This window comes from Grus americana, chromosome 24, assembly GCF_028858705.1.
Source record: "Grus americana isolate bGruAme1 chromosome 24, bGruAme1.mat, whole genome shotgun sequence".
NCBI classification, from domain to species: Eukaryota; Metazoa; Chordata; class Aves; order Gruiformes; family Gruidae; genus Grus; species Grus americana.
In genome coordinates this window covers 2,718,371-2,745,730 of record NC_072875.1, presented here as the reverse complement: position 1 = coordinate 2,745,730, position 27,360 = coordinate 2,718,371, and the positions used below count along the sequence as shown (strand labels likewise).

The window sequence follows — 27,360 nt, the reverse complement described above, 5'->3', positions numbered from 1 at the left end:
TGTCTATATATGAAGTTTTAAGGTTTAAGTCAAAATATTTGGAGCGAAACGAAACTCTATCCACCTAGCATCACCAGTTAAATCTCTCTCCAATACAAGCATCTCGACACGAACCAGAGACCCATGTCCAACAAGCACACAGGTATTGCTCAAGTTTCTGCTGCCAAATGCCTACTTCCTCCACACCTCCTGCAGCTCAATCGTTTGGTGAAAAGTCAGCTATTTCTCTAAGGCGAGTGTCTAATCTTCAGAGTTTTGAATAACCTCCAAAATACTGACTTTGCTCTCTCAAAATCCAGAAGTCAAAGAAATGCTTTATTTTTTCCACCCTTGCCATTAACAGCACTCCTATACTCAGGGATCCTAGGCAGCTGCTTTGCTGTTTCCCCCAGTGCCAAAAGCACGGGGGAAGGTTTCACCAGTTTCTTTTCCAATCAAAGCCCATGCAGTAACCTGCCTTTTCAGAGCATCTCACCGATGACTGCCCAAAAATGAGGTAATGACACGGCAGCTTTACAAGCCACAGGAGACCGTTTCAGTGGCCAACAAAATCTGGAATTACTCAGGTCTCCATTCACTTTGGAGAAAGCCCACCTTAGAGTTAACTGCACAGCGTGCTGTCAGCACTCAAAGCTACCGCTAAGCAAATTTCCCCATGGCTACTATTTTAATGAAATTATCTGCTGAGCTGGCCACCAGGTTTATCCATTCTATCAGGATGAGATAGTTCTTCAGCACATTTCCTTCAGTCTACTTTAAAAGGGAGGAAACGAAGGTAACAAAATCGGCAAGATGAAAACAACAAAAAGCTGGGGATTTAATAAACAAGTCACTTTCCCTCTCAAAGCTTTCAAGCCTATGGCTCCACTACCTACAGAAAATTTAATACATTAGCCCAAAGTAGTCATTACCTAGCCACAAAGACAAATGGCAGATCAACAGCCACTCAACATGCCTCATTCAGGCGGGATCAGAAGAAAACCAGCAGGTGCACAGGGTCCCTTCCGTCCCCCAACTCCCACTGTCAGGGCAACACTGCCGTCCAAAGCATTAGGTCGGAACAGAGCCACCTCTAACTGAATCTTTTTTTTCCTGACAAGCCATGACAAGGGCTCCTCAGACAAAGCAGCTATACAAGCACATCATCTCCCATGCAACAGTAGGTTCTTGGGATAATCTGAGGCTCTGCGGAAAAATCAAGCAGAAGGCTCATCAGCTCGGATGCCTACTGCTACGAGCCACTGCCTTTATAAAATACTGATTTTATAAAATATTGATCACTGCAATAAGCATCTTCCCAGCCATCCTGTCGAGTCACCTCCCTCATGGCCACTGCACAGCCCAGTATTGGATGTAGCATCGCCACCTTACAAGGGATCGCCAACAAGTCACCCATAACACCCATCAAAACAGTACAGATCACATGGAGCAAGCAAGCAGAGAGCAGTACAGGTACAAGAAGGTTGCCTATTATTGGAAATCATCGACTTCAAGTAAGAGCTTACTAGCTTTCACTTACAGCACAGAAATTAACATCAGTTCCTAGCCCTAAACACTAACCAGCTTCGACAACGCTGCCCTGGAGCTCTCGGTACCCACACCTTCTATCCAGATGAAAAAAATGATAAATTTTAGACAGAAGTCAAGCTGTTACACAGAACTCGTCTCACTCCAAATATACTTAGAGGCTACACGCTCAAAATTGTTTCCACTTGTTTCCACACATTCTTGACATCAAATCTCTGCAGAACATAATTCTTGTCATTCAAGTCCGTTGAAACAGAAGTAGGTTTCACACCACACAAGCAACCTTGACTCTTCCAAAGGAAGATGAAAATGAAGCAGTGCTGATAGGTTAAGCTTTAAGCCCCCAAATATGTATGTTTCGGAGGTTTGGAATTAATTCAGGTTTTAGCATTTTTACTACCATACCTTACTACCAAATGAAGAGAAGGAAAGAAAGGTGATCAAAAAGGAAATCCTGGACTAGTTTGGGCTGGAAGGGATCATCTAGTTCCAAGCCCCCTGCCACAGGCAAGGACACCCTCCACTAGACCAGGTTGCCCAAAGCCCCATCCAACCTGGCGTTGAACACTTAAATCAGTACTTTCTGAATGAAGTTCATCAAGAAGCAGTAATGCCATGCTTCTATGCGATTATCAGACCTTGCCAGTTGGCAATTTGAAAAGATACAATCAAAGCCCACTGCAGAAATCTGAAGTACTCCCCCAAGCAGCAATCCTCTACAACTGCTCCAAGAGCTAAGGCAGAACACGCTGCCATGGCCGAGCCCAGTTCGTAGCTGCTACCTGTGCAGGAAACTCTTTGTTTAAACAATCTCAGCCGCTGAGCCATCCTTTGTATTGTACACAATAACCAGTCACTGGAGAAACTATGTTCCACAGACATGTGAAATGAAGGACAAGTTTTCCAAAACTACGTTAGCGGTTTCAGAATATTTCCCCAATGACTTCTAATTAGACTTCTGACTTCTAATTTCCTTTTTATCAAATGTGGATCTAAAGTGCATCACAGGTGCACAAGGCAGCTTGCCGAAAGATGAAATTCCGACCTACACGAATTTATAAGCACATATATCACAGCTGCAGAGTGAGCAAGAGCTTACAGGAGCTGTGGCTGTAATTCTTCCTAAAATGAAGTCTCAGGCTGAGACTCTCAATGCATCCTGTGGTCACACACAGCAGCCCCGAACAACCAGAAACCTTCCAAGGCCAAGAAGGAAGGGACACGTGGGCAGTCTGACTCCAAAGGCCCTAGAAAGCACCCATCATGGAGTCACTGAATCAAAGGGTGACTTGTGTCCAAGCCAACAAACAAGTTCACCCTCACATTAGGCACCTTCTTCTAAGGAGTCACTCAAAAGCTGGCAGCTAACCACCTCCTAGAAAACAAACTGCTGACATCTGAAGTTATCTTGTTGGTCATTCGTACTCACGCTAACATCATGAGAGCCTACAACCTTCTGCACTGCTCCAAAGTTCTTCCACTCAGTCAGCCAGCAGTGACCACACAGCTGGAGATTCACGTGTACAGCTACTGTCTTTCCGATCATGTTTCCTGGGGCTGAGTTGTCTTCAGCACTTTGCTTTTCTTCATCTTCACATACCTCAGAAGCTCCAGGAAAGAAAACTGGAAGAGTTAGGCTAATCTTGCAATTCCTAGGTCACTTCCACTATTCCCACGCCTTTATTGCCGTGGTCTCTATTAACAAGCTCTTCCTCCTGCCTCGTTTGCGCTGCACTGATCAGAAGCCTGTGCTGACAGGCCTGCAGCCCATGAAGGGACCGAAGCACACCCCTTCCTGCAAGCTCAGCCCAGCCAGAGAACACAGGGGACGGTCCCACTGAACTCTGCAGCCCACTAGGAAAATTTGAAAGTGAAGAGGAAACAAAAGCAGCCCTAGAACACAGATGGAGCCTTCCATGCTAGCCACAGCTAGCTTTCTTTTCAGGACTCCCACTCCAACTGCTCATGACTGTTCTGCACAGCTGGTACACAGGTACCACCTCACCCGCATCTGCCCGGTCACCCCTCGGGCAAACTGAAGGGGAAAGGCGTGTTGTCCAGAGCAGCAGGGAAACAAACACAACCCTCGCAGCTGGGAAGGTCCCAGAGCCAAGTCAGGGGCCCTGGGGAAGGCAGAGGAAGAGCCACCAAAGGGTGGAGGGCAAGTGTGCCCACAGAATTAAGAATAACTATGCTGATCCTCCCTTGCCCTACTGCGCAGCTCCGTCCAGCGTCCTGTGAATGGGGACAGGGAATCCCCACTCCAGGTACAAGTGAAGTGCATGCAGTTCATGTGCTGCAGGTTACAGAAGCAGCCGATCCGGTAGCTTGAATTATACTTTACCAAAAAAACCCCCCAAACTGAAATTCAAGCTCTATCACAGCCTTGTGCTGCAACTTCACATAGGTTGCCAACTAAGAACTGTGCTGTGGGATTAGCCAATGTTTATGAAGTGCTTTAAAGATTAGAAGTGTCACCTATGTGCTAAATATTTCTCTGGCACTATCAGCCTGAACAGCAACCGAGTACCTTGTATCTACTCCTGCTGATCTTGAGCTGGTTGCCAAAGGCGTCAGTCAACCTGACTTCCAACCACGAATGCGTTTGGCAGTAATTCCAGGGGCACTTTTAGACGCATCACAGGAGAGGATGGAATTAGGGAACTCCTGAAACTGTAACTTCTAAGAACTACTAGCAGAATGATGACAGTAATATCACCAGAAGAGGCTTAGGGATTTATTTCTTTTAAAACATTCTCATACGTGTGCATGAGACTGGAATACTTTGGAATGAAGCCCAGTCGTGCGAAGAGAGGCCCTCACCGTCATTCACCCAGACAGAACTGGCTTGGCAGTGTTATGAAAAGGTACTTTGTATACATCAGCTTGATAGGCGCTAAACACATATAGGTTTAGAAACATTTAAAACACACAGAGCTCAGTCTGCCCTTCAGCCCATGAGTTTGAACCAAAGGCAACAGAATCCAGCAGCTATTATCAAGCAGTCAGAAAATGAGAAATTCAGTTCCAAGAATTTACTCTGCACTGGAGAGAGAAGAAAAACTGAGCTGGAAATCCCTCGCTTTATAAACAGCTACTCGGAAAGCATTGTCAATAGGAGGTTGTTGCACTAAACTGTGTACACATTTGGCTCACAATTTGCCAACAACAAGGAAAATTAACTCCACAGAAGAATTCCCATAACACGAGCTCAGTGTCAAAACTGGAGAGGTCACACCACAAATTCCAAGGGGAACATCACCTGAAATGGATGCTGCATCACAGAGGGGTACTTTTTACCATGGTGGCCCAGCCAGATGCTCTTGCTCCTACTTCCAAGCAGCACGGTTCTCGGTCAAACACAGAATGGGCCCCTTGCTCACGGGCCATGAGCATCCAGACCCAATGGTCACCAACACCTGGGCTCTATTGCCAGGACCAGAGCACCAGGACCTCGCCAGCAGGAGTTTGTTTGCACCTTGGTGTACAAGCAGGGCAGAATTCTCTTCCCTGCCTCTCATCAGCTGTACAATCTCCTATCAGCCACACCACACCTGGCTCCCGCAGCCCGGGGACCCCCAGGCAGCACCGGCACCCACACGTCACCGTGCTGGCAATGTGCAACCAGCAAGGCAGCTGCAGCCCACTCAACCTTGAGTTTTCGGAACAGCTCCCGACAGACCCAACAAGAGACAGCAGCCCCGTGCTGGGGCTGCACCTGCCCTAGCATTGTGTCTGCCAAGGTGAATGCTCCGATAGCCAGAGACGCAAATGCATGGAGCCCAAGGACAGAGGAGCCCGTTACAAAGAAAAACATTTTCCAAAGCCAAAACAGCATCACTGCAATGCTTTCTACTCAGCAGCGGAGCCAGAGGACAGCCGGCTTATTAACGCTTACTCGCTCAAGGCAGAAACAGCGAGAGAACCAAAAAAAGCAGCACAGTCAGACAGTTTGTCTGCAGCCTGGGAGGGCATTTTGGGGTGGAATCCCAAAAAAGACGACAGAGAAAGCACAGGGCAGGGGTGGAATGTGTGCAGGTCAGGGTGGCTGACAGCTGCCTGTGACTTCAGGTGACTCACTGAAGTCACGCCATCAACTGTTCTTACTCAAGCCATGAATTAGTAGCACAGGTGACTGAAAACTCTGAAGACATGCTCGGTACAAATAAGCCTCCTAATAACACAGGCCATTCCCGCAGAGCCACTTGTGCCCTTTTCTGTGCAAAGCCAACTGAAACCAAAGGATCAAACCAAACAGAAGACTGGAATTGCCCTTAAAGACCTTGAAATACATTTAATAAAAGGAAAAAAAAAAGCCTAGCAAAAAATAAAAAAGCCATCTTAATCAAGAGTTGATCTTCCTAGTCTAATAAACAACTGGAGCATCCTAGGCACTGAATTTCACCACTAAATTCAGATGCACAGCTGAGGCTTCCACTTGTGAGAAGGAGGTAGCACCATAGGAGGCCTTTTTCAGAGCCTTTGTTCTGGGACCCCAGTGAGAAAAACACATCTCCTCAGCCCACCCCACTTTTCCCTCCAACTTGATAGGATCTGAATCCAAAGGACAGGAAGCTCACCTCTGTTTCAGGCAGCAAGAAAGGCCACCTTATCACATGGACAAATGCATAATTTGGAGACCTATATGGGGTAAACCAAAAAGCATACAAACACATAACTTGCTTTAAAGCAGCCTGCTCGGGTGCCTCTGCAGAGCTCCTCTTGTTTGGACAAGCACATTTGCTCTGGTGACTATTTGAATGATGACTCACTCAAACAAGCCAGGGCACCCTTACCACACCAAACCCCAAACTGCTGACTTAGGGCTTGGGATGCAAATCCGCCAGGAAGCAGCGTTTCCCTGCCAAGGGCCGAGACGCCCAGACCTGGTCACTGCAGCACATCACAACAGGACGCGCCACGACAGCTGGGCTGCTCCGGGCACGGCACGCAGCAGCGCTCCACACGCAGCTCCAAGCCAGCGCTGAAAGAACAGCTTTCGATCACATATATATGTATTAAATGTGACTGTAAACAATGTTTGGGGAAAAGACTGGTATCTATGATGAAACGGTTAAGTCAATTCTAATGCTCTGAGACTATAAACTAGAAAATGTAAAGCAGACTGGTAAGATGCAGCACTGTGAGGAGAAAAACCCTACTTCAGCTGCAGTTCTTGCCTCGAGGACAAATTCAAAGAGAAGACAACGGGAATAAGCAAATTTTCTAACATATTCTTGCTCTCATAGCGCTTCTTAAGTTGCTTTTTTTCCTTTTAATACTCTGAAGGGTTCGCGTCAGGCAGGCGCAGGACTGCCTGCCCAGCACCTCGTTCCCTGCTCCTCCGGAGCCAGCACAGCGCCCGGCTCAGACGCAAGCCTGCACCCGCCGTGCTGGTGGCACTCCTCCAGAGACTTCCACTTTTGTCTCACAAAGCATGTGAGAGTCACAACCCGTGATGAGCCCGGCAGTAATTGCCGTATCAATTTCGACGTTCCTCCAGCCAGAGCAACGCCTGTAACTGTAAACCATAAACCTTTTAATATCTCGCTCAATTATGAGGAAAACAGCTTCTGAGCAGCGGCAGCATCATTCGGCAACCATTGCCATTTATTCCACCACGACCCAGGCCCTGGCTGGGGATGGCCAATCCACGCAGGGAGAGGTTGCATTGAGAGACACTGTCGGGGGGGAAAAGAAGCAGAAATAATGATGTCAGTGCTGCTCAACCCTTCTCTTGCTGACCTCACTCAAGAGCTCAAAATGCTGGGATGCATGGAGTGAGAAGACAGAGGAAGAAGCTGATGGCATGCCGTCAGAACATGATTCGGTGCTAGTGGACTGTTTACAAATCCAAGAGAAAGAGCTTAAGAATTAAGCAACTAAATTGGGCACTGTCATACAAAGCAGTCTTACAACCACTCCCTGCTATTTACAATTATCAAGGAAAGGTAAACAATCTGAATGACTGTTTGGAGTTTATAAAACATTCCCATCCACTGTAGCCTTTGAAAAGCCAGTCAGATGCTTTGCTGAAGCAAGAACAAGAGGGGCAGACCTCACTTCCAACCCCTGACGCCAAATCCCTCAAGTTCATCACCACCTTACGGGCCCTCTGGATCGCAGGCAGCTTTTCTCGCCCGGGAATTAAGGGGCAGGTTTCGGAGACATGCAGGCATACAGCCTCGAGAAGGCTCCCACCTTGCTCTGCGCAGACCTGACCCGTTTTTGTCCCGCTGCGCTATGAGCTGGGCTTTGTTGCCATGGTGAAAGCTCTGACACATTTAGTTTTCCCACTAATTTCCTGCTGAACTACAAGCTACTGATGCTTTGCACCTCGCTGCTTATCAGTACCATGACAAGGAACCCCAGCACCGCCCGTACAAATGGAGAACAAATTCGGCCACGTGCTGTGAACCCCTTACACTTCTACAGTCTCTTGCAAGAGTCACCCACTAACCTGGTGTCCCGAGAAAAAAACAAGCAGTATTTGCACACAAAGGACGATCGGTTTCCACATGTTCTCAAGCAGCTCAGATTCTCAGCTGAAGCTTTCCCAAAGACAATACTTGATACAAACGTGATGTTGTTCCACAGGCTCTACCAGCATATCTTCTGAAAAGTTTTTTCAGAACCGCTTGTCTTGCTGTCGTTGGATTCGGAGCAGAGCACGCAGGAGTGACCGCTGCCACCAAAAAAGATGGCCTAAAGGGTGTGTTTCTCCAGGAAACTCACCCGCTGCAGACCACACAGGGGCTTTCCAGGTCTCTGAAAAGCTATCAAAAGCAACTAGACAATTTAACAACCCTCATCATTAGAGGCTGTGTCCCATCCTTCTCTTATAAAAAAGGTGGTAGAGTCTCAAATCCCATACAGCAATTCCTGAACCACCATACTTTCCTTTGAGCTCTAGCTTGAAGCAGTTAGCTTCATACCTGGCTGTCTCAACGGTCAGCAAAAACAACGATCTGGTTTTGTCTGCGGTACCAAACTAGGACCAGCAGCACGCACACAAACAACGGAAAGTCAAGATTAAAGCCCACATTGTCTAGCAAATGACTCAAGCTGCAGAAGCGCCTACTAAGTGGGAAAATACCTATAGTCAGTATTCACTTGTCTTTTTACTGTGTAACGGGAGTCTCAACTTGGCTGAAAAAATACTAATATTTTGTTCTGACTAAGCATAGGTTTCCCCACGTACCTCAGCGGCTGTGGGAAATGCACAGCCCCTGCAACTCTGCCAGGGCAGTGGGCACACGACACCTACGCTGCAGCAAACTCATGGAGGTAACTGCAGTGATTTCCTTCTCCTCCACCAATTCAGGTTTTTTGTTTCTAGTAACATAAAACAGCTGAACTAACCAGCAGAAAGGAAAAGTCTTGTTTTGTATTTTTTTATCTTACACTTCCCAAAGCAGCTCAGGTGAAAAACAAGCACCGTGGAAGCCAAACATTAAAATCCTCATACACAGAGTGAATCACAATGATTTTTATTGGTTTCCAATGAGACTGTGCTTGAAAACAAACAGTTGCTGTATAACTGACAACTGTCTCACTGTGTCAGAACACTCGAGATGCAAGAACATAGATGGGCTTTGTACAGCTAAGAACATATTCCTTAATGGCTACTGGGTAACGATTCTATTTGTTTGATGGTACGTTTACACATGCAAAAAACTCAGTAGTATGAGCTAAGCTATATAATAATCAGCCTTATTGGGGGGGGGGGGGGGGGGGAGCTGGGAGGAAGCCCTACAACCTCAAAAGCTCCTGAAATCAGCTACAGCTGTTGCAAGCCTCAGGGATGCAGAAGATAGCAGACACAATAGAAGCTTCCCGCAAAAGAACGCTATTGTCTTCTGGCCACCTGGTAACAAGAAAACCTACCATAAATCAAGGGGCATGTTATCCTTTCCATGTTCCTAGGCAGAGGAGAGGCCAGAACAATTCCCTGTAGAGCCCGCGGGGCTGCAGCGAGCTGCACGGCCAGCGCTTGCGTCGTCCAACGTCAGGAGCAGCCTCGGCCGGGAGATGCCGTGCATACTGCCAGGAGCACTATCCGTCAGTGGCACTCCGGTCTAGCTGATAACCTTGACAGAGCCACTTGCAAGATTACAGCCCAAGGATTTCCTACAAGCACAGCTAGAGAGGAAAGACTAAGTACAAAGACTAATACTTTTCATCTTCAGTGGCTGACGGTGCTACTGAGCTTAAACTAAGATTTAGGAAGCATACATACATGGTCACACTGTCACAGTGACTGGCCAAAAGGCAAACGCTCTTTAGCACTAATATTTCAGCACAATGGTAACTACGGACAAGGTTAGAGATCAGAGCCTCCTACCAAGGCAGGGCACAAACTCTCGGAGCGGACATTTGCAGATTTAGAGCTGCTGGTGACATAGCTCAGTAAATAGTTCAGCTGGCCGCTACCCGGACTGTTTCACCCAGCAGGCAGTAGCAATCCCTCACCTCAAGGCAAAGGTAAGCGTGAAACCTTTCCTGAAGGGGCAAAGAGAAGCAAACAAACATGCCATGAGAAGTGGCATTGTTAGCTCAAGGAAAGCACAGATCAACGTCTTTGTCAGAGCTCAGACACACATATGATGAGAGACGTTTCTTCATCTCATTTCTTCGCTTTCATGACAACGCAGTCCATATCCCAGAAGATGTAAACAGCGAAGCCTACCTCCCCTCGGACGCACACGCTCTGCCCTAGCAGGGGTAACCTGCGCATCAGCACCACTCCAGATTCCTTTGACAGCAGCATGATACCTGAACAGACTGTATCCTTCCATCTCACAGACAGGAACCAGCTTCAAATTAGGATCACCGCTACAACTGAATGTGTTATCTGATCAGACTTCACACACAATTACCTACCGCTTGTCAACTTATTCCTTCCGTTAAAAGAGACTTGGGTGTTGTGAAATGCTACAATTAGTTTTTAGGTGAAGCCTCATCAGCTCCAATTCAGCTGCTTTTGCCCGTCAGCAAGAAGCTGTAGGGCTCAAAAGACGCTGTCCCCGAGAGGGACCAGAAACACACCTGCAACTACCTGATGAGCCTGAACACAGGAGAAAATTCAGGAACACTTCAGCCTGAATGACAGTAGATCCCTGAGCCTTACAAAACCCCTTGTGCCCATGGTTCTTTCAGATGCCCATCACCATTATGCCTCTATGCACATTACATACATATTTCTGCACGTAACATCCTATGCATGGGAAGAACCTAAAAAAACACTTACGAAAGCTTGTCCCGCATTCTGTTGCGGAAATCCACATGCACTTTTTCTCAGCCTTGAAAGCACTTCACTGGGTCCGTCTCATTCAAAACTACTTCCAACAGGACTAACCGTATTTTAAAAGTTCTTGGTTGGAGACATGAAACATCCATCTGCTTGCTGAAAGGCAGCAGACGTACACAGCCTCCAAATCCAGACTTTAATTGACATACTTTAATCTGCTGCCGCAGCCCCACATTCTCTTTTATTCCCAGTAGCACCAAGGCGTGCATTCTCCTAATGGAGCTCTGACAGTTGTCCTGTGCCTGGCTCTCTGTCAAACCACTCTAGCCTCCAGCTCCGGGCCCGCAGTCGCATGCTGATACCCTACAGAGACTCCTTTTCTTCTAAACCATCTTCGAAACTCGATAATTAATGTACTATAACTGCATCAGATACTTTAAGAGTTGAAGGCAGAGCTTCCAATTGCCAAACCATATGGAGAAGTAGCAAACACCGAGCAGATACCAAACTATAATGAAAACATTAAAATGGACTGTCAGTAACACAGTCACTCTCTGCATTACACAGCATCAAAACTTAGGGCAGTCCCTTCATCCATCTGCAAAGCAAGACAATAACTCAGCGCTTCTGCGAGCAGGCCCTTGCAGACGGCCGAGGTAGGACTCAGCTGCCTTGCTTTGGGAAGCTGGCCACACCAGCTCCCATTCCAGTCACGGGAAAGAAACGGGCAGTTTTGCTCCGCGGCTCAGCTGACCTATTTTAGGGTGGGCTGAATCACCAGCCAATCCCAGGCATTCATATCCAAAGCCAGGTGAAACACCCCACTTGAGCTGCACCTTCCACTGTGCCCAAAGAGCATTTTGTACGTGCATTCACATCCCCGCTTTCTTCTTCTGTGGCGTCTGCCGCTCAGCTCCTTCAGATGAGTTCTTGGGAGCTCCAGCTCCCCAACTCCTGCGGGGATGTTTCCCAGCGAAGCATTGGTCACCAACAGCCCACGACAGCTGCTCTGCACGACACAGCGTGAATACCTGTGTGCACTCCAGCTAAGGGGCACGAAACCAACGCTTGCATTTACACCTTTCATTTCATTTCAAACCTTTAGTGACCAAAACACTTCCAGAAAACATATGCACTCCCACCACCTGCACACAATAACCAAGTTGCGTCCATAATCAAAGCTACCCTGGCCAGGAACTCCAGGCTTCAGCCTGCATCCCCATGGTACAGTCCTGCACCTCACTGGGAGGCACGCTAGAGTCACTCCCAACACACCTGTTCCATGCGAGGACCAGGTCTGAACACTGCCAAGGAGTGGAGCAAGGCTCAGCTCAGCTCCCCCCGCACTTGCAGGCAAGCGTTGTGCTATTTCTGAGCACAACGTGTCAGTTCCACCGGGCGTGGGAGTTTGTTTGTGTGGGTTAGGATGATTCGACTACTTTGAAACTTGGCTGAAGCCACATAATTCCCTTTTTATGGAACCCCTTTGATGGCCATTTAACAGAGAGGGTGAGGTTTAGCCTCAACTATAGAGACTTGGGGTCAGAGTTACTAGAAAAAGAGACATAATGACTAATAATGAATCAGCCTTCGGTGGTTTCTTCATTTAAGTGTTAATGCAGCACATGAAACCCCTGGACCAGGATCAGCAGAAAGGCCCTGTCTGTAACAATGAGTACAATGGCTTCACTAGAGAATTTCCAAATCGCCCTACTCAAACCCGGACGAGCTCCAAAGGGAGACACTTGAGCCGGTTTAACCCTTGCTCATGCAGGTTCAGCTGTAGGCAGCATCTCGCTCAGGCGCTGTCACTTGTCAGTCCTGCTGTCATCTGCACAGCGCATCATGCTCACGAGGGGAAGTCAGAATTCACGCAAGAGTCTTTTCAGCCGGGGAGAACTTCCACTACAAACTGCAGCTTCTATTCTGCTGCCGACACTGGAGCCGCTTCCTAAAGCCTTACTTTCGTGGGGAGAAACATACAGTGTTACACAATCGTCTTGACGAGATCAAGAAGGGGCGAGCTGCTGGGGCTAGTGGATTCCCATAGCAATTGCACAAGGCTGATACGTGACCCAGCGAGAGTACATGGGCAAGCCGGAGTTCAGCTGCTGCTTCCCTGTGAAAATATCTAATACCCAAGGAGCCCAGTCTCCCAGCAACACACTGCTATTTCCTTATTTCCCTCTAACGCGATTCCTCCTTCAAACACGAATGAGAATACAGGCTCTAGAAACCCTCAGTAAGGCTCCACAGCATTCACAAAACCTTTGCACGACACCTACCAAGACAAGAGACACCGATCCCTCTGTGTGTCGCAGCCATTCCTCTTCCCACTCCCGTCAGCAGAGACTACTTTTCCTCCCGGGGCCATTTCTGTACCTGCCCAAAGATAGCACCATCCTGTCGACTGGCATTTGTTTGCTCCCACAGCTTCACCTCATCTCCTGCCACAGCAGCCCCAAAGCTCCAGCACAACAAATATCTGGGAGGAAGGGACCCGGGAGGCAGCCAGGCTGAAGAGGTACAAACGATGTACCCACCTCACCCCCCAATTAAACTAGTAATGACACGGCTGAGAAGTAGGTAATAATTATCTTGGCTGTTCTAGACTAACCCCACCACCAGAAAAGGCTCAACACAGGACAGGTGCCATAGGGCCGTTCATTCACCCTTTCCCTGCAGGAACATCACTGGTCAGCTGGCTCTCCCAGCCCCATTTCTACATGTTTGCGCCATCAGACTCATCCAGAAGCAGCTTGGCCTCAAGTTTAATCGCACTCTTGCATTAATCTCTTGGTAATCGTATGTTATTTGCTATGGCAAGAAAAACGTTGTAATGAAAGATAAAATGTCACTACGTCAGCCTGCAGTTGATATGGTCAATGCCTCTGTGACATTTAAGAAATATTCCCTCTTATCCCCATGGTGGCAACTATGCTTAGGCAAAGTCCATTTCTAGCTTTTAGGCTTTCACTAAATCTCCCCGCCAAATGAGAACCAAAATACAACTCTTCTGCAGCATACAAATGATGAGAACAAAGGCCACATGAGCAGCAGCGTAATAGATGCCTGAGGAACTGGCAATCCACAACCATCAGCCTTTCCTACGGCCAAGAGAAATAAGCAGCAGGACAGGTGAAGCACCAACAAACACTGAAAAAGAAAAGGAAAACGATTAAGGTACCATGACCATGCAAGGCCCTCACATGGCTCATTACGAAATGCGCAGCACCGGTATTGAACAACTGCCATTTGACATGACGACGATGAATCACAGCATACCAGCGCGCAGCCTACTCGGAGATTCTCACACTCGGCATGCTGACTGGAGGAAGCCATCTGTGGTCATCCCAAAGCCACGTGCCTCATCGCTACACGTCAGAGGTAGGGAAGAGCAAGACAGAGCAATCACTGAGACTCTTCCACCCACTGGGCTGAGAGCGCTTGGCATTTGAGGAGCGAGAAATCCAGACAAGTTGTCACAGCTTCTTGAGCCTCCTGCATTCAGCAACCAAAGCATGCCAAATTGAGCCCGATTTCTTCCAGAGCAGCAAAGCTTCTTCATCCACAAAGTCCACCACCAGCTAGACATTTATCCTGGTTTTAAGTGCCACAATGCCCACCTCCAAGAGTTCCAGTGCAACATTTGTTCTGCTGCTGACTCCAGCTCACCCAAAGATAAACCATAGAAACTAAGCCAATTCTCCCACAGAAGGGAACATCCCATCCAAGTAAAAGTAAAGATGCCTCCCATTCTCCAGAAAAGGCTCAGCTCCTTACAAACTTAGAAGAAAATATAAATCAGCATAATTCTGGCCCTTCTCCAATTTTGCTTGTGATGGTAGAAGGGTTCTGTTCTGCCAAGGATTAAAGCATCGTGGTTTTGGGTTACTATCCAATAGAACAGCTTCAGGTAGCCCCTTAAACAGGATGCCATTACACACGAGTCAAACTTGTTCCTAGCTTTGGCCATTACCTAGCTATTACTTAAAATGCTCAGGAACTCAAAGATCAGTGGACAACCAGGCTGGAAGAAGTTAAGGCAGCCCAGCAGGAAGACCCCTGGACTTGGGAGGTCGCCACGTTCTTCCAGGACTCTGAATTCTTATCTCCAAGAGAAAAATGGAGGCAGAAATTAATACCCACCTCCCAGTGAAACAATCAATACACGCAGTGCGACAGTTTGAACTCACAGAATAAGGGAAGTCTTAACGTTTACGGCAACAGGCTACTCGCGACAACATCAGAGGGGGAGTTCAACTGTGGCAGGTACGCTCCGCAGTCTGGCTGGGTCCCCACTCACGCTGTAGCTAGCGGAAGGGAAGGAGTAAGAGCAAGAGAGAGTGCGCTTTCGGCATTGCACAGTGGTCACAAGAGGTCCCTCTCCTCCCTCCTCATCCCCAATAGCTCTTGAAGACCGAAACGCGACATCCAAAGAGCACGGGAACACAAGGTATGCGCTTCACAGTGCATTCGCCAAGTCCTCTCTGCTAATGTACACCCATTGAACCTTCCGAAAAAACGCGATCTTAAAACCAACTCCGGCACCTGAGCAGAGCTGGAATTCTAATGAAGTCGCTTGGATGACTTATAAATGGAAATTGTGTGGAAAACAATTCATTCAGCAGGTCACTCGGGAGATGTTTAGAACAGAAAGAAGAAAGGGTTTCTCGTGAAAGATGAGAAGAGATGAAGGGAAGGGGGGACAGAAGGCAGGAAACAGAAAAGGGGGGCTGCCACAAGCTATCCTGCAGGTACCCAATTAATCCTAGTCAGACCAGCGGCTCCAGCTCCCGTCCAGCCATCAGAGCAGCTCTCTCTTACAGAGCGCAAGATTCCAACTTTGGATAACGAGGGACCAAATGTAAATTGCAGGCTTGGTTAATACATAAATTGTCAACTGTTCCCTTCTATTCCATCAGTTCCAGCAGAGACAATTATGAATACAGGCCTCTTGCCCTTTAGGATGATTAAGATTCCCTTTCGTTAGTGTCCCCAACACTGCTGACCCACATTCAACTCGTGAAGTTCAGCTATATGTAAACTGCAGTGTTCTGTGTCAGCAATATGTGCCAGACCATTAGAGCCAGGCACACACAGCACACGCTCTCCTCCTCTCTGTAAATAAACCCAGTCCTCAAGTTCAAAATGGCTGGAAAAATCCCAGTCCTTTAACACGAGAACAAGCACCAAAATATTCTCCGCTTTTCTTTTTTAGGGAAAAGGGGACGCAAGCCAGGAACGCTCATGCCGTTATCTTCAGATGTCATGTCAAAGTCCGCTTGACCTGGTAAACGTCCATTGGAGAGGAAAATAGACTCCAAAGCCTCATCGTAGGCCACCTTTAAATTCAGGAGCAGCAACGAGCACAAGCCTTCGGAGCTGTTAATTTCCCCTTCTTGAAAAGGGTCTAAAAAGACAGGGTACAATATATTTTTAAGCTTACACAGGCGTGCGCACTGGAATTCCTTTCGAGACGTCAGACAAGCGCAGTTCCCAAGGAGGGGCCGTGACCAGCAAACCAGCTTTTCTCTAAGAGAATGTGACACGGGGTCAAGTTTGTGCAGGGATTTGGTGGCTATATTTGAACGCTGCTGCCTGATTCTTCTATGCAACTACTACTGGGGGGGAGAGAGAGAGATCACCTCAGAAAGGGGCTGCTCAGCAACAGGGCTACATTCGCCTTTCGTGATCAAAGAATTCTTTCAGATCACTGAATGAGACCATTTTGCCAAGGCTTTGCTTTAAGTCAAATGATTAAAGAAGTATTACTGCAATGAAAACAAGCTCTCGGTAGCATTATTTTGCATTACCGCTACCATCCAAAAAGGCCTTCCCATACAGATTGGCCCTTCCCAAGGCATTTTACATCAATAGCTCCCCTCAAACCTCATGAGTGCCAGAGCTCGAAGCACGTAGCTCCTCTCTCCTTCCCCACTCCTCTCCCAGAGTTAGTAGGGACAGCAGGAGCCCTGCAGAACACTGAAACACCAGCAGTCCAGGATCACAGGCAAAAAGCAATCCATTTGCTGGCACTCCTCTTCAGAGGCTGGGATTTGAAAGGAAATCTGACCTCAGAGCAGAGAAAGCTTCCAGGTCAAGTTTCAGCTCCAAGCTATTCCAGCTCAGCCTTCCAGGCACCGGCACAGCCAAACAGATGGCACTTGTTCCAGCACAGGTATTTCCCCGGTCTCCGAGAACACTCGGAGTTCAGAGGGACTGCATCTCCTGCCTGCAACAAACGTGCAAGCGCACCAAATCCACCGCTGTAGGAACTCACATGCTCCACCAGGCTCAGCGGCAGAGGCAACTACTAAATCTGCCATCCCACCAGGAAAGACCTGAGCCGCTTCCTGAAGCCAACAAACCACCCTCAGTCACTTCACAGCAGTAGGAACGAGCGTAAACTGCAGTTTAGTAAAGCACGAGTTTTTTTCCAAGCTCAGCATCCTCTTCCATCATCCATAAACCACGTGTAAAACCCAGCCTCAGCCCTGTCACTGTTGAACAAGCCTGTGTGCGTTTTGCCGTCCTTCAGAAAAATCCACTATTCCCATGCAAAAGCCCGTCTCCGCTTCGGTATTTTGCAAACTTCAGAGCTAGCACCACTCAAAAGAAACCTTGGCTCAACGAGGGAGGCTGAAAACAGGAATGCAACCTGCAGCTACAGGAGCTATCTCCACTCAAGAGGGTCAGCCTCCCGCATATGAAGCGTCTGAACTTATCGCCCTTGCTTCCCCCAGCCAAGTTCAGCTGGGGAAAACAATGGCCAAGCCCTGCACAAAGCAGCAGCAGCTGAAGTGCAGGTGAGACTGTAGCATTTAGGAAGGCACAGAAACAGACGGGTCAGTTCATACACGGCAGGCGAATAGAACCCAACTCTGGAAAGAACCATCCAGGAGGCATTAAGTAACTGATTTTAAACTAGACCCTGAAATTCATTTTACTGTGTTATCTGGGCAAAAAAAGCCCGAGTTTCACCAAGTGAAAGTAACTTTGGATTTATACAAATGGTTCAACGTAACATAACCCTTAAAGTCTACAGGAGGGCAATGAAAGCATGCAAGCCAAAGCCTTCCCCACAGCCTCTACCTGCAGCACTGCCACAGGAGCCCAGAGCAGGGCAGTCGCACGGGCCAGCGGGATTTAGTCAGGGCCCGTCCGCTCCCCGTCCCCGGTTCCGCTTCCACCCCAATTTTCATCCTGCAACAGTTTCTGGAGAAGACGCCAGTACCACCACCAGCAGCCCGCACTGGCAAACCCTCGCAAAGAGGCCGATGTAACAGACAAGATCCCGACTTTTGCATCGATACATTTGCTCCTCGCGGATCTCCTGCCGTATTCTGAGGGCTAACGGAGCAGGCGAGGCTGCCGACCGGGGAAGGAACCCATACCTGGAGACACCTGCGCGCTAGAACCGCTCCCTCGGTAAGCCCCTTTCTCGCGCTGCTCCTTGCGCTTTTGCGGCACGGCCCTGGAAGACTCGAAAGGAATAATTTCTTAAAGCCCTCGTTAAGCCACGGGCTGACGGTGTTGCCCTTTACGTCAGGCGGCATCCCCCACGTTCACAAAACACCCGGTTGTGCCACCTCCATCTTTATTTACCCGGTGAAAACGAGACAAACGCAGACGAAATTCCCCGCGGGACCACCCGTACCAAGAAGCCGCGCCGGAGGGCAGCCGGTGTCGCCCACCGCAGTGTCACCAGCCCCTGCCCGGGCCGAGGGCCCGCTGACAGCCGCCCCGGCGGCGGCCGCCCCGGCTCTGCCCCCACTCGCCGCCGCGCTCGGACCCCACGACGGGGCGAGAAAGGGAATTTTCTGGCGCCGGACACCCGCGCACGGCGGGCAGAGCGGCGGGCCCCGGCCGAGCCACCCGCGGGCTCGGGGCCGGCCCCACGCACGGCGGGGCAGGCGGCGCTCCCCTCCGCGGGGCCCGGGCCGGGCGAGGCCGCCGCGCCGGTGGCAGGCGGGCAGAGGCCCGCGGCCGCGCCGCCCCACGCGTGCCGGGCCGCGGCGGGCCCCTCACCTTGGCGCGGGTCACCAGGTGCGTGGCCAGCTTCACGACGGCGAAGTTGCCCTTGCCGATGGTCCGCTCGATCTCGTAGTAGCCGATGCGGGCGGGCCCGGGGGGCCGCGGGGGCGGCGGGGCCGGGGGCAGCCGCGGGGCCGGAGGGGGCCCCCCCGCGCCGCTCGCCGCCGCCGCCGCTGCAGCCGCCGCCGCCGCCATCTTGTTGCGAGGAGCAAACCCCCCCCCTCGGGGCTGCGGCACCGCGTGAGCTCATCCGCGGGGGGGGAGGGAGGGAGGGGGGGCAGGCAGAGGGCGGGCGGCTGCCATGGCAACCCCGGGGGGCGGGCGCAGTGACGCCAGCGCCGCCGTGACGCGCCCGCGCGTCAACGCCCCGACGCCGCTCCGCATTGGCGGCGGGGCGGGGCCGGGGAGGGCGCCCCCGCGCGGAGGGCGGGAGGCAAAACCGAGAGGGAAAGGCGAACGGGGAGCGAGCGACACCCGCCCCCACCCCTCCGGTCAGCGCCCGTGGCGTCACGGCTCATCGCTGACGACGCTCTGGGCCAGCCAGGCGTCACCCAGCAGCCACCCTCCGGCCATTAGGGACCACCCGCCCCCCAGGTTCTCCCACAGACTAGGCTCCGAGGCTCCTAGCCCCGCCCCGGGCACGCCTCACCTGGCTTCGCCGACGGGAGAATGACGCCGCGGACGTCACAGCCGGGAGAATGACGTCATCGCGAGGCCGCCGCGGCCGGGCGCCGCCTAGAGGCCATTCCGTTCGGAGCGCTGGGCGGGACTTCCGGCAGCGCGGCCGGAAGCGGCGCGGGGGGGGGGCGCCGAGCGGCGGTTGGCGGGCGGCCGCGACGGAAGCGGAAGCGGCGGCGGCGCAGGCGCGGTGGGAGCCCGGGCCGAGGGGAGGGAGGCGCCCGCCCGAGAGCGCCATGGAGTCGCGGGGGGAGCCGCAGCCGCCGTGAGTGCGCGGGGACGGGGCCGGGCGCGGCGCGGGGGTCGGCCCGGCCCAGCCCCGCCGGGGCCGCCGCCATTCCGCCCCGCCGCCCTCGTCCGCCGGCCCCGCCGCGCCGGAGCGGGGAGGCCCCGGGCCGCGCCCCGTGGCGGAGCTGGCGCAGGGGCTGCGGGGGTCCCGCGCCCCGCGGGAGGGCTCCTCCGCCCCATCGCGGGGAGGGAGGGCGGCCGGGGCGGCTCTGACAGCGGGGAGCCACCGCCCGCGGCGGCGGCGGCGGAAATGCTGCCCTAGCCGGGCGGGGCGGCGGCGGGAAGCCGCCCTTATCAGGCCTGCCCCGCCGTGATTGCCACCTGGGTGCAGGTGCCGCTGCCAGCGGGGCGGCCCAGGTGGGCGGCGGGCTCGGGATTGCTGCCGCCTCTCGCTCCGATCCGGAGGAGCGGTTCGGTTCCGGCCCGTCGCCCGCTGCCGTGGCCCCGAGCTCAGTGCAGCCTCTCCCGTCCGCAGCCCGGCGCTGCGGCTTGCCCTGGGCACGCACGGCCTTCGGGAGGGAGGGCTGGGCTCGGCCCCTGCTCGGGGCGGTAGCTGGAAGCGTTAGTAGCCCGCTGTCCGGTGCTCTTCCTGCTTTCGATCCTTCGGGATCGGTACCGCTGTGGTGCTCTGTGCCCTGAAGCCAGATAATCCACCTGAACCGCAGAGCTCAGTAGTTGTAAGCTGGGTATCTTGATGCTAATAGGGGCTAATCCTCGGGTTATTAGCATTATTATTATGTTATCCAAGCCTTGCATAGCTGAGGTGTGCTTCTGCAGGACATCCTCCAAAAGGAGCTTTCTTGTGGGTTTTTGGAGCGTTATAGTCACGTGCCTAAACATCCAGCGGGCAGATGGCTGCAGGAGGACTGTCTGCAGAGTCGGTCTGGTAGCCGTGCACAGAATAAAATGTATTTAGTTGTCGGCCAGCAGTCAACACACGTAGGAATCGGCCAGAATTGTCCCTTGTGAATGTCAGGAAGTGCAGCGGTTTTGAGCCAGCCGGCCGTTTCCCCGGCGCTAGCATGCTGCGGTAGCCGCTGCAAATGTTCTTTCCTCAGGAACAGAATGAGCCAGGGAGACTCAAATCCAGCCGCAGTTCCACATGCTGCTGAAGACATTCAGGGAGATGACAGGTGGATGTCCCAGGTAAGGCTGCGTGCTCACGGGGGGTTAAATCCTCTTTACTGGGGGGGCTGTTGGGTCAGCACTGCACAGGCCCCGTCTGGCCGCGGTTCCCACCCCAAGGTCGTAACAGCTCCACTGCCCCATGGCTGGTGGTTCGTGTCAGTCTTGCAACGATGAATCAAGGCAAAAAGCGGCGTTGTTGCATGACCTGAAAGCCACCTGGTGAAACTGTTTCGGAAAATATTCCATTTGGCCCGTGAGCTGGGAGAAATTTCCTGCTGCTGTTATCGGAGCCGAGCTTGTTGCTGGGGTCTGTGTAGTCAGGAGGAGTGTGCAGCGGTTGGCGAGTTAACAGAGAGAGGGGTGTCAGAGGGAGGGAATGAATGGCACAGTTCTGCAGCAGGGGAAACTGGTTGGGCAAGTGTCCCTTTCTGTCCTGCAGCAGAGATAGCGATGAGGAGCTGTCAGCTCACCTTGCTGCTTTCTTTTAACAGCACAATCGCTTTGTCTTGGACTGCAAAGACAAGGAGCCCGATGTGCTCTTCGTGGGCGACTCCATGGTGCAGTTGCTACAGCAGTATGAGGTACGGTTATAGGGAGGGGGCTGGTGGGCTTACAGGGATTAGAGCCACGCTCTCTCTAATCCAGTAACTGGCGGTCACGTGTGATGCCGACAACTTCTCCTGCTCCGTTCCAATTTTCCTGCCATCCCTCTGGGTTTATTCTGCCCCGCTTCCTTTCGTTGTCCTTGGAGTCATCGCTTGTCGGTGCGGTATGCTTCACGATCGGGATGCTGCTCTGAAATAGCAAATTGATTTCTGATTGCAGATATGGCGAGAGCTCTTCTCACCGCTTCACGCATTGAATTTTGGGATCGGTGGAGACACCACAGGACACGTTCTATGGAGACTGAAGAATGGGGAACTGGAGAACATTAAGCCCAAGGTATAAGCAGAAAACCAGCCCTGTGCTGACTTAGAAGAGACATCAGTGCTTGAGTGGCGCAGGACAGAGTGAGCTGTTAGTTTAACAGAACCGTTTGAGCAACCGCTGGTGCCGAGCGCGCGTCAGGTATTGAAACATGTTTGGCTGAAGCGGAGGTGTTGGGGAACGGAGCTGTACTTCTCCCACGCGGGGTTTACGCTCCTGAATATGCAAATCGGAAGGTGTCACCGATAAGCGGAGGTGGCCTTCCAGTCCTAGCAAAAACGCTGCTCAGGCCTGCGATTCACGATAGCCGGGTGTAGTTTGGAGTTGCAGCGTGTCTCTGGGGCCTGAGGTGCGTTCTCGGCCTCTAGAAAGGGACGGTGAAGTATTTAACAAAGAGCGAGCAAAGACCTCTGAGGCTGTGCGGAAAAGCTCCAGTAGTGCCAGTTCTTCGTCTGTACTGAGGGCCGAAACTGAAGCTCGTAAGAGGCTCTGCAGAAATCGGCAATAACGGACAGTCGACGACGTCGTGCAGTCCTGCTTTGCCCTGAAGCCTGGCCCTCCGTGCGTCTCGCTGGTCGCGGTCGATGTTTACTCAGGGTTTTCAGGGTCAGCAAGCCCATTGCGACTCGTTCTGAAAAAGTTGGAAACATTTTTTTTTTTTCTCCTTGTAGGTCATTGTTGTTTGGGTTGGAACAAATAACCACGAAAACACAGCAGAAGAAGTAGCAGGTGGAATCGAGGCTATCGTGCGCCTGATAAACACCCAGCAGCCACAGGCCAAAGTTATTGTACTGGTATGTCTCTGGGAGCGCTGTGAAAACAAACTGCTCTGAGGAAGGCCCGCGTCGGCTGTACCGTGCCTCTGCGACGCCGGGAGTTACTGGTCGTTACGGGGGAGGGCAGTCGCTTTATTTACCTTCCGCTCCGTGCCTGCCTCCCCTCGTTGGCTCGGCTTTGCAGAAGCCGTCCTGTCGGCCCCTCCGGAGACAGGGGTAATCATTCCCTTAGCGGTATCGCTGTCCCGCTTAGAAATGTCATTGAAGCAGCCCTGCGAGGGATAAAAAGGGTGCCCAGATCAGAGCTGAGATTGGAAACCCTAACTGGTTCCTCGTCTTGGCAGGTTAGCCAGTGCTCCTCCTGTTGAGAAGCTGGGTGATGGCGTTGGGTACTCTGCCGAAAGCTTAGCAAAGAGCACAAACCGACGCATTAAGAGAAAAAAAACAAAAAAAAACCCGCAGGCAAGTGCTGTGCCGGCTGTGCTTGTAGCTGCTCTGGCTCCTTCCGTTGCATTTCAGATTGGGTCTGAGCGGACAAAGTCTGACTCGAGGGACGAGTTCCCCTCATCACAGACATCTGAAGTCGTGAAAGGCATCCTGAATTGGAAGGGAAGGCAAGCACTGTTATGCCATTGAGGTCGTACGAAGCTCTTTTTTTGTCTCCTCGTGCCAGGGCCTGCTACCTCGCGGAGAGAAGCCAAACCCGCTGCGGCAGAAGAATGCCAAGGTGAACCACCTGCTAAAAGCCTCGCTCCCCAAGCTGCCCAACGTCCAGCTTCTGGACGTGGACGTCGGCTTCGTGCACTCAGACGGCACCATCTCGTACCACGACATGTTTGATTTCCTGCACCTGACGGGAGGGGGCTACGCCAAGATCTGCAAACCCCTCCACGAACTGATCATGCAGCTGCTGGAGGAGACCCCCGAGGAGAAACGAGCTGCCCTGGCCTGAGCAGCTGACGTCAGCGTCAACAGCATCATCCAGCCCATCAGATCAGTTCTGTCACTGGCACTACAGAATCCTTCTTTCTTAAAGCACTTTCCATTGTAGAATGTTACCGGATGTTCGTACCTAGTGTTTTGAGGGGGAAGGCTAATGTTTAACTGGTCTTGTACAGATGAGGGCCGGCTTGGTTGGTTTTATTGCAGGAGGAAATTAGCTGAAGAAGAGTTTTACTTTTAAACCATTCCTCATTTAAACCGAGAACAGGACTGTCGCTCTCTGCCCCTCTCATGTCTTGTTGCTCTGTGGTTGTCCTAGAACCCCCTGTAGCCTGTCTCCGACAGCCCGCGCACAGCTCCTGGCTCACCGCTCCTGGCTGTAGGGATCATGCTCTGTGTGTTAGCCTGTGAACAAGAATCACATTCCACTTGCGAAAGCCAGAACAGATGCATTTTTCCAAACTCGGTCCCACCTTGTAAAGTTTTCTTGGCTTGGGTTTGTTGTGGTTTTTTTCGGGGTGGGAGGGGGGTTAAGTGACGCCTGTTGCTTCCTCCCTCCTTCCTTCTGAAGCAGCGCAAAACTGGAATTCAGAAACGTAAAGAAAGGAACGGTTAACTCGCGTAACACTCCCAGGTGCTTGTTCTTGTGCTTATTACACCGTGCCTGCTAGCTGGGGCACCTTTCCTCTCCTCCCATGCAGCTTTCCCCGGGGGCAGCCTCATTCGGGTGCTGCTGGCTGTCCTGTTCTCTGCTCCTGTCTCTCTGCGGTGTCGCTGGCTTTTAACAGTTGCTCAGTTTAGGATTTTAATTACCCGGTGAACACCGCGTGAGGCGGTCGCTTCCTCGCGACTCTGGAACCAACGGTTCACTCCTCCAAGATGCCCCGTGCCACAGGGCTCTTTGCAGCACTCTTCGTTCTTCTCCTTTTGGTTCTTTTTTTTTTTTTAAGTATGACTGTTACATCCTTGTTTCCTAAAGGAAACCCATCTGAATAGCCCCTGTCTGCAAGGCCTAAATCAGTCTGAAGCTTTACAGATTCCAAGGTGTATATTTCGTTATCGCTTCTGTTTTACTTTTCGAAACATTTTATTTGAGCAACTACAGCCTCTTACAGTAAAAGGTGAGGTCAAGGCGTAGCTTTTCCTGCCCCAGACGCTGCTCCTCGCCTCTGGCCAAGGCAGCTGGAGGGGCAGGTGCCCTCCTTCGGAGGCTGCCGCTAGGTGGGATTTTGGTTTGGGTTTTTTTTTTCCTTTTTTGGTTACGAGGGCTGGTTGGAGTCTGCTGAGGATGGTATGAAAACAGCCTTTCATTTCAAAGTGAAAGGATCTCTTTTTTCAGAAAACACACCGGTTTGGACCCGAAAGGCAGAGCCCTAGGTGAACAGATAACTACACTTGCAGATAAAACAATTTTAAACAAACTCTGTTCCTCCTTGGCTTACCTGCCGGGACGAGAGCTTGGCGGCGCTGTGCGGACCTCGGCTGCGGTTCGTGCCGCGGATCTCTGTGCTTCTTCCCGCGTGAGCGGGGTCCGGGGTGACGCCGGCTCCTCTCAGCGGGTAAATCGCAGAGGAACGGACAGCTTTTTAGCGGGCACTTCGTAGTGTGGTTCGAGCAAGGGGTGTTGAGGTGTCCAGGTTGCTTGCTGTGCCCTGCTGCAATGAAGTACATAGGTACCGTGTATAGTCTGTCCGCCCTTTTTTATAATAAAGGGTGCTGGTGTTTAATGCAGTCTATAACCTAGCAGTAAGGAATACTTTAATGTCCCTACTACCTTCCCCTCTCCCTGTAGGTTTGATCATAGCAGGATTTCTGCCTGGATTGCATGCGTAGTGTGTGTTTTGTTTCCAGTATATGTGATCTACACACAGATGAAGGAAGGATGAAGCGTTCCACTTACCAGGATGAGAAGTAGGAAGGCACAGAGCGCCGTGGTAGAGGAGGGATCGCGGTTCCGCCCCCGCGAAGCAGACTAGGGATGCTGCCTCACAGGACGGGCTTTGAGGGAACATTGCTGTCGCTTCCGATAAGATGCTCACTGGAGAAGTTTGGGCAAGGGAGAGTGCAGAATGAAACGTTAAAGATATGCTACAGTGGAGGGTTCCTGGGGGAAGGACGCGTTCTGCTCCCTCTGAGCTCACCAGGTTTCTAGGCTTGCGCAAAAAGGCAGCGCGCTAGTTTAATCTATGCATCCCTGCTTCCCTCCCTGCTGTCGCTGCATTTGGCTAAAGAGATGCTAACCAGGAACGTACTCTTCCAGTAAAAAGCTCTGGCTTCTCGACTCGGCACCCATGCGGCCTGGGCCGCGAGTCAGCCCCTCTTGGCAGGCTGCCGAGTGGACCGAGAGGCTTGGCAGGCTCCTGAGCCCGCCGCAGCGTGACCGAGGACAGCTCTGCTTCGGCTCGGCTCGCTTCGGTGCCACGCTTGCTTCGGTGCTCACGGCGCTCCTTCTCTGCTCCTGTAACCATCTCTGATACATGCTGGCGCTGTGCAAAGAAAGCGAAGACGGCTTCCTCTCCGTTCAGACTTCAGCTCTGCTTGTCACTGCCCAGTAAGAAACTGTCCCGCTCACGCCTGCGAGGTTTTCTGGGAGGGCGAGGAGGAGGGAGAACCCCTCCTCGCTGACCTAGCACTACAAACCAAGCGCCTCTATGTAGAAAAGGTTCAGTTCCGGCTCTGGAACCCCGCGGACCTGTGAGGACCATACAGTGTGTGAAACGGGGCTGCAGCCTCCCTGCGTGCTGCCCTCCCTGCCTGCCTGCCTGCCTGGAGGCACTGCCCGCTCACTGCCCTGAGCCTTCCCCGGGACAAAAAAATTGTGATTCTGCTTTGGCAAAAATGCATCGGCTGGTAGAACTCACTCTGTTAGTGCATATTTCGATATAAATGTCAATGTTTCACCCCACCGTGTTGCAGCGTGTGTGTGTGTGCGTGTGCCTAGGCGCCCGCGTCTTTCCCTCCCTCCCCTCCCTCGCTGTGTTGGGTGTTGGTGACTTGTTTCATTTCATTTCTGCGGGGCCGTGGAAGCGGCTGGGGAGGTGCTGCCTTGCGCAGAGCTGCTGAACCAACCTCCCACCCGCAGCGTGCCCTCCCGGGGCTCCTCAGAGCCGCGCTCAGCTGGTTCCTCGCTCCTCGTGTAGTATCTGTTCTTTTCCCCGCGCTGTCGGGGGGCTTTTCTTTCTTCGTTTTTCCTCTCCTTTCACCATGCAGAGCTCAGGTCCTGTACCCAAAGCTGTAAGCAGCACTCTGCAGGTGAAGCTCACTGGTATTTTGACCCTCAACAGGACATGAGCTTGTGTTTGATTACTCAGCGATTTATTTTTAATAGCCCTGAAATGAACAGGGCATGCCCATCACCACCCAACCCAACTCACAGTCGTCCCAGTGGAGGCGATACTCAAGTTTGAGCAGCAGCTTAGGAGTCAGTTGGAATTCTGCTTCTAGCTCCTGCATGGGTGTCCGTCTGTCCCCGAGCAAGTCGTTCCATCTGCTGTCAGCATCACCACCCGTAGCCTGGAAACAACGCGCAGACTGTCTGAAAAGTGCTTTGGGATCCTCGGCGAGAGGACCTGTAGAAATAAAAGTGCACAATAGCAGCAGCGCTCTGGTCTCTTTACGTTTGTCCCGCACAGAACAGAGGGCAACTGGTGGCAGAGGTCTTGGATGTCAGTCCAAGCCTAGAAAACGCCTTTCTATGAGATTTTGTGGGGCCGAGCTGTTTCAGCGGGGCCTTTAAAACCAAAAAAACCCCAACCACATATGCATAAAATGTGACATAATGGCCACAAAGCCCTTAGAGGATGGCAA

The 27,360-nt window shown here is 51.7% G+C and overlaps 2 protein-coding genes across 8 annotated transcripts in view; one reads left to right on the top strand and one right to left on the bottom strand.

Moving 5' to 3' along the window:
* Positions 1-19,730, bottom strand: part of SIK3 (SIK family kinase 3) — an 83,933-nt gene extending 64,203 nt beyond the window's left edge. For 4 of the 7 annotated variants that reach the window (XM_054803303.1, XM_054803307.1, XM_054803304.1 and 1 more), the window contains exon 1: positions 19,464-19,730. In XM_054803303.1, coding sequence (XP_054659278.1) covers positions 19,464-19,730 — 267 coding nt within the window. Of the gene's footprint in view, positions 1-18,808; positions 19,044-19,463 lie in introns of those variants that run through there. The other 3 variants (XM_054803305.1, XM_054803306.1, XM_054803309.1) reach the window with 1 other exon arrangement.
* PAFAH1B2 (platelet activating factor acetylhydrolase 1b catalytic subunit 2) lies at positions 19,636-27,152 on the top strand. Its single transcript, XM_054803319.1, has 6 exons — positions 19,636-19,757; positions 20,839-20,926; positions 21,400-21,489; positions 21,734-21,850; positions 22,507-22,629; positions 23,285-27,152. Exons 1-6 carry the CDS (start codon positions 19,729-19,731, stop codon positions 23,561-23,563), a joined length of 726 nt encoding a protein of 241 aa, XP_054659294.1. The 5' UTR covers positions 19,636-19,728; the 3' UTR covers positions 23,564-27,152.
* The last annotated feature ends 208 nt before the right edge of the window (positions 27,153-27,360 follow it).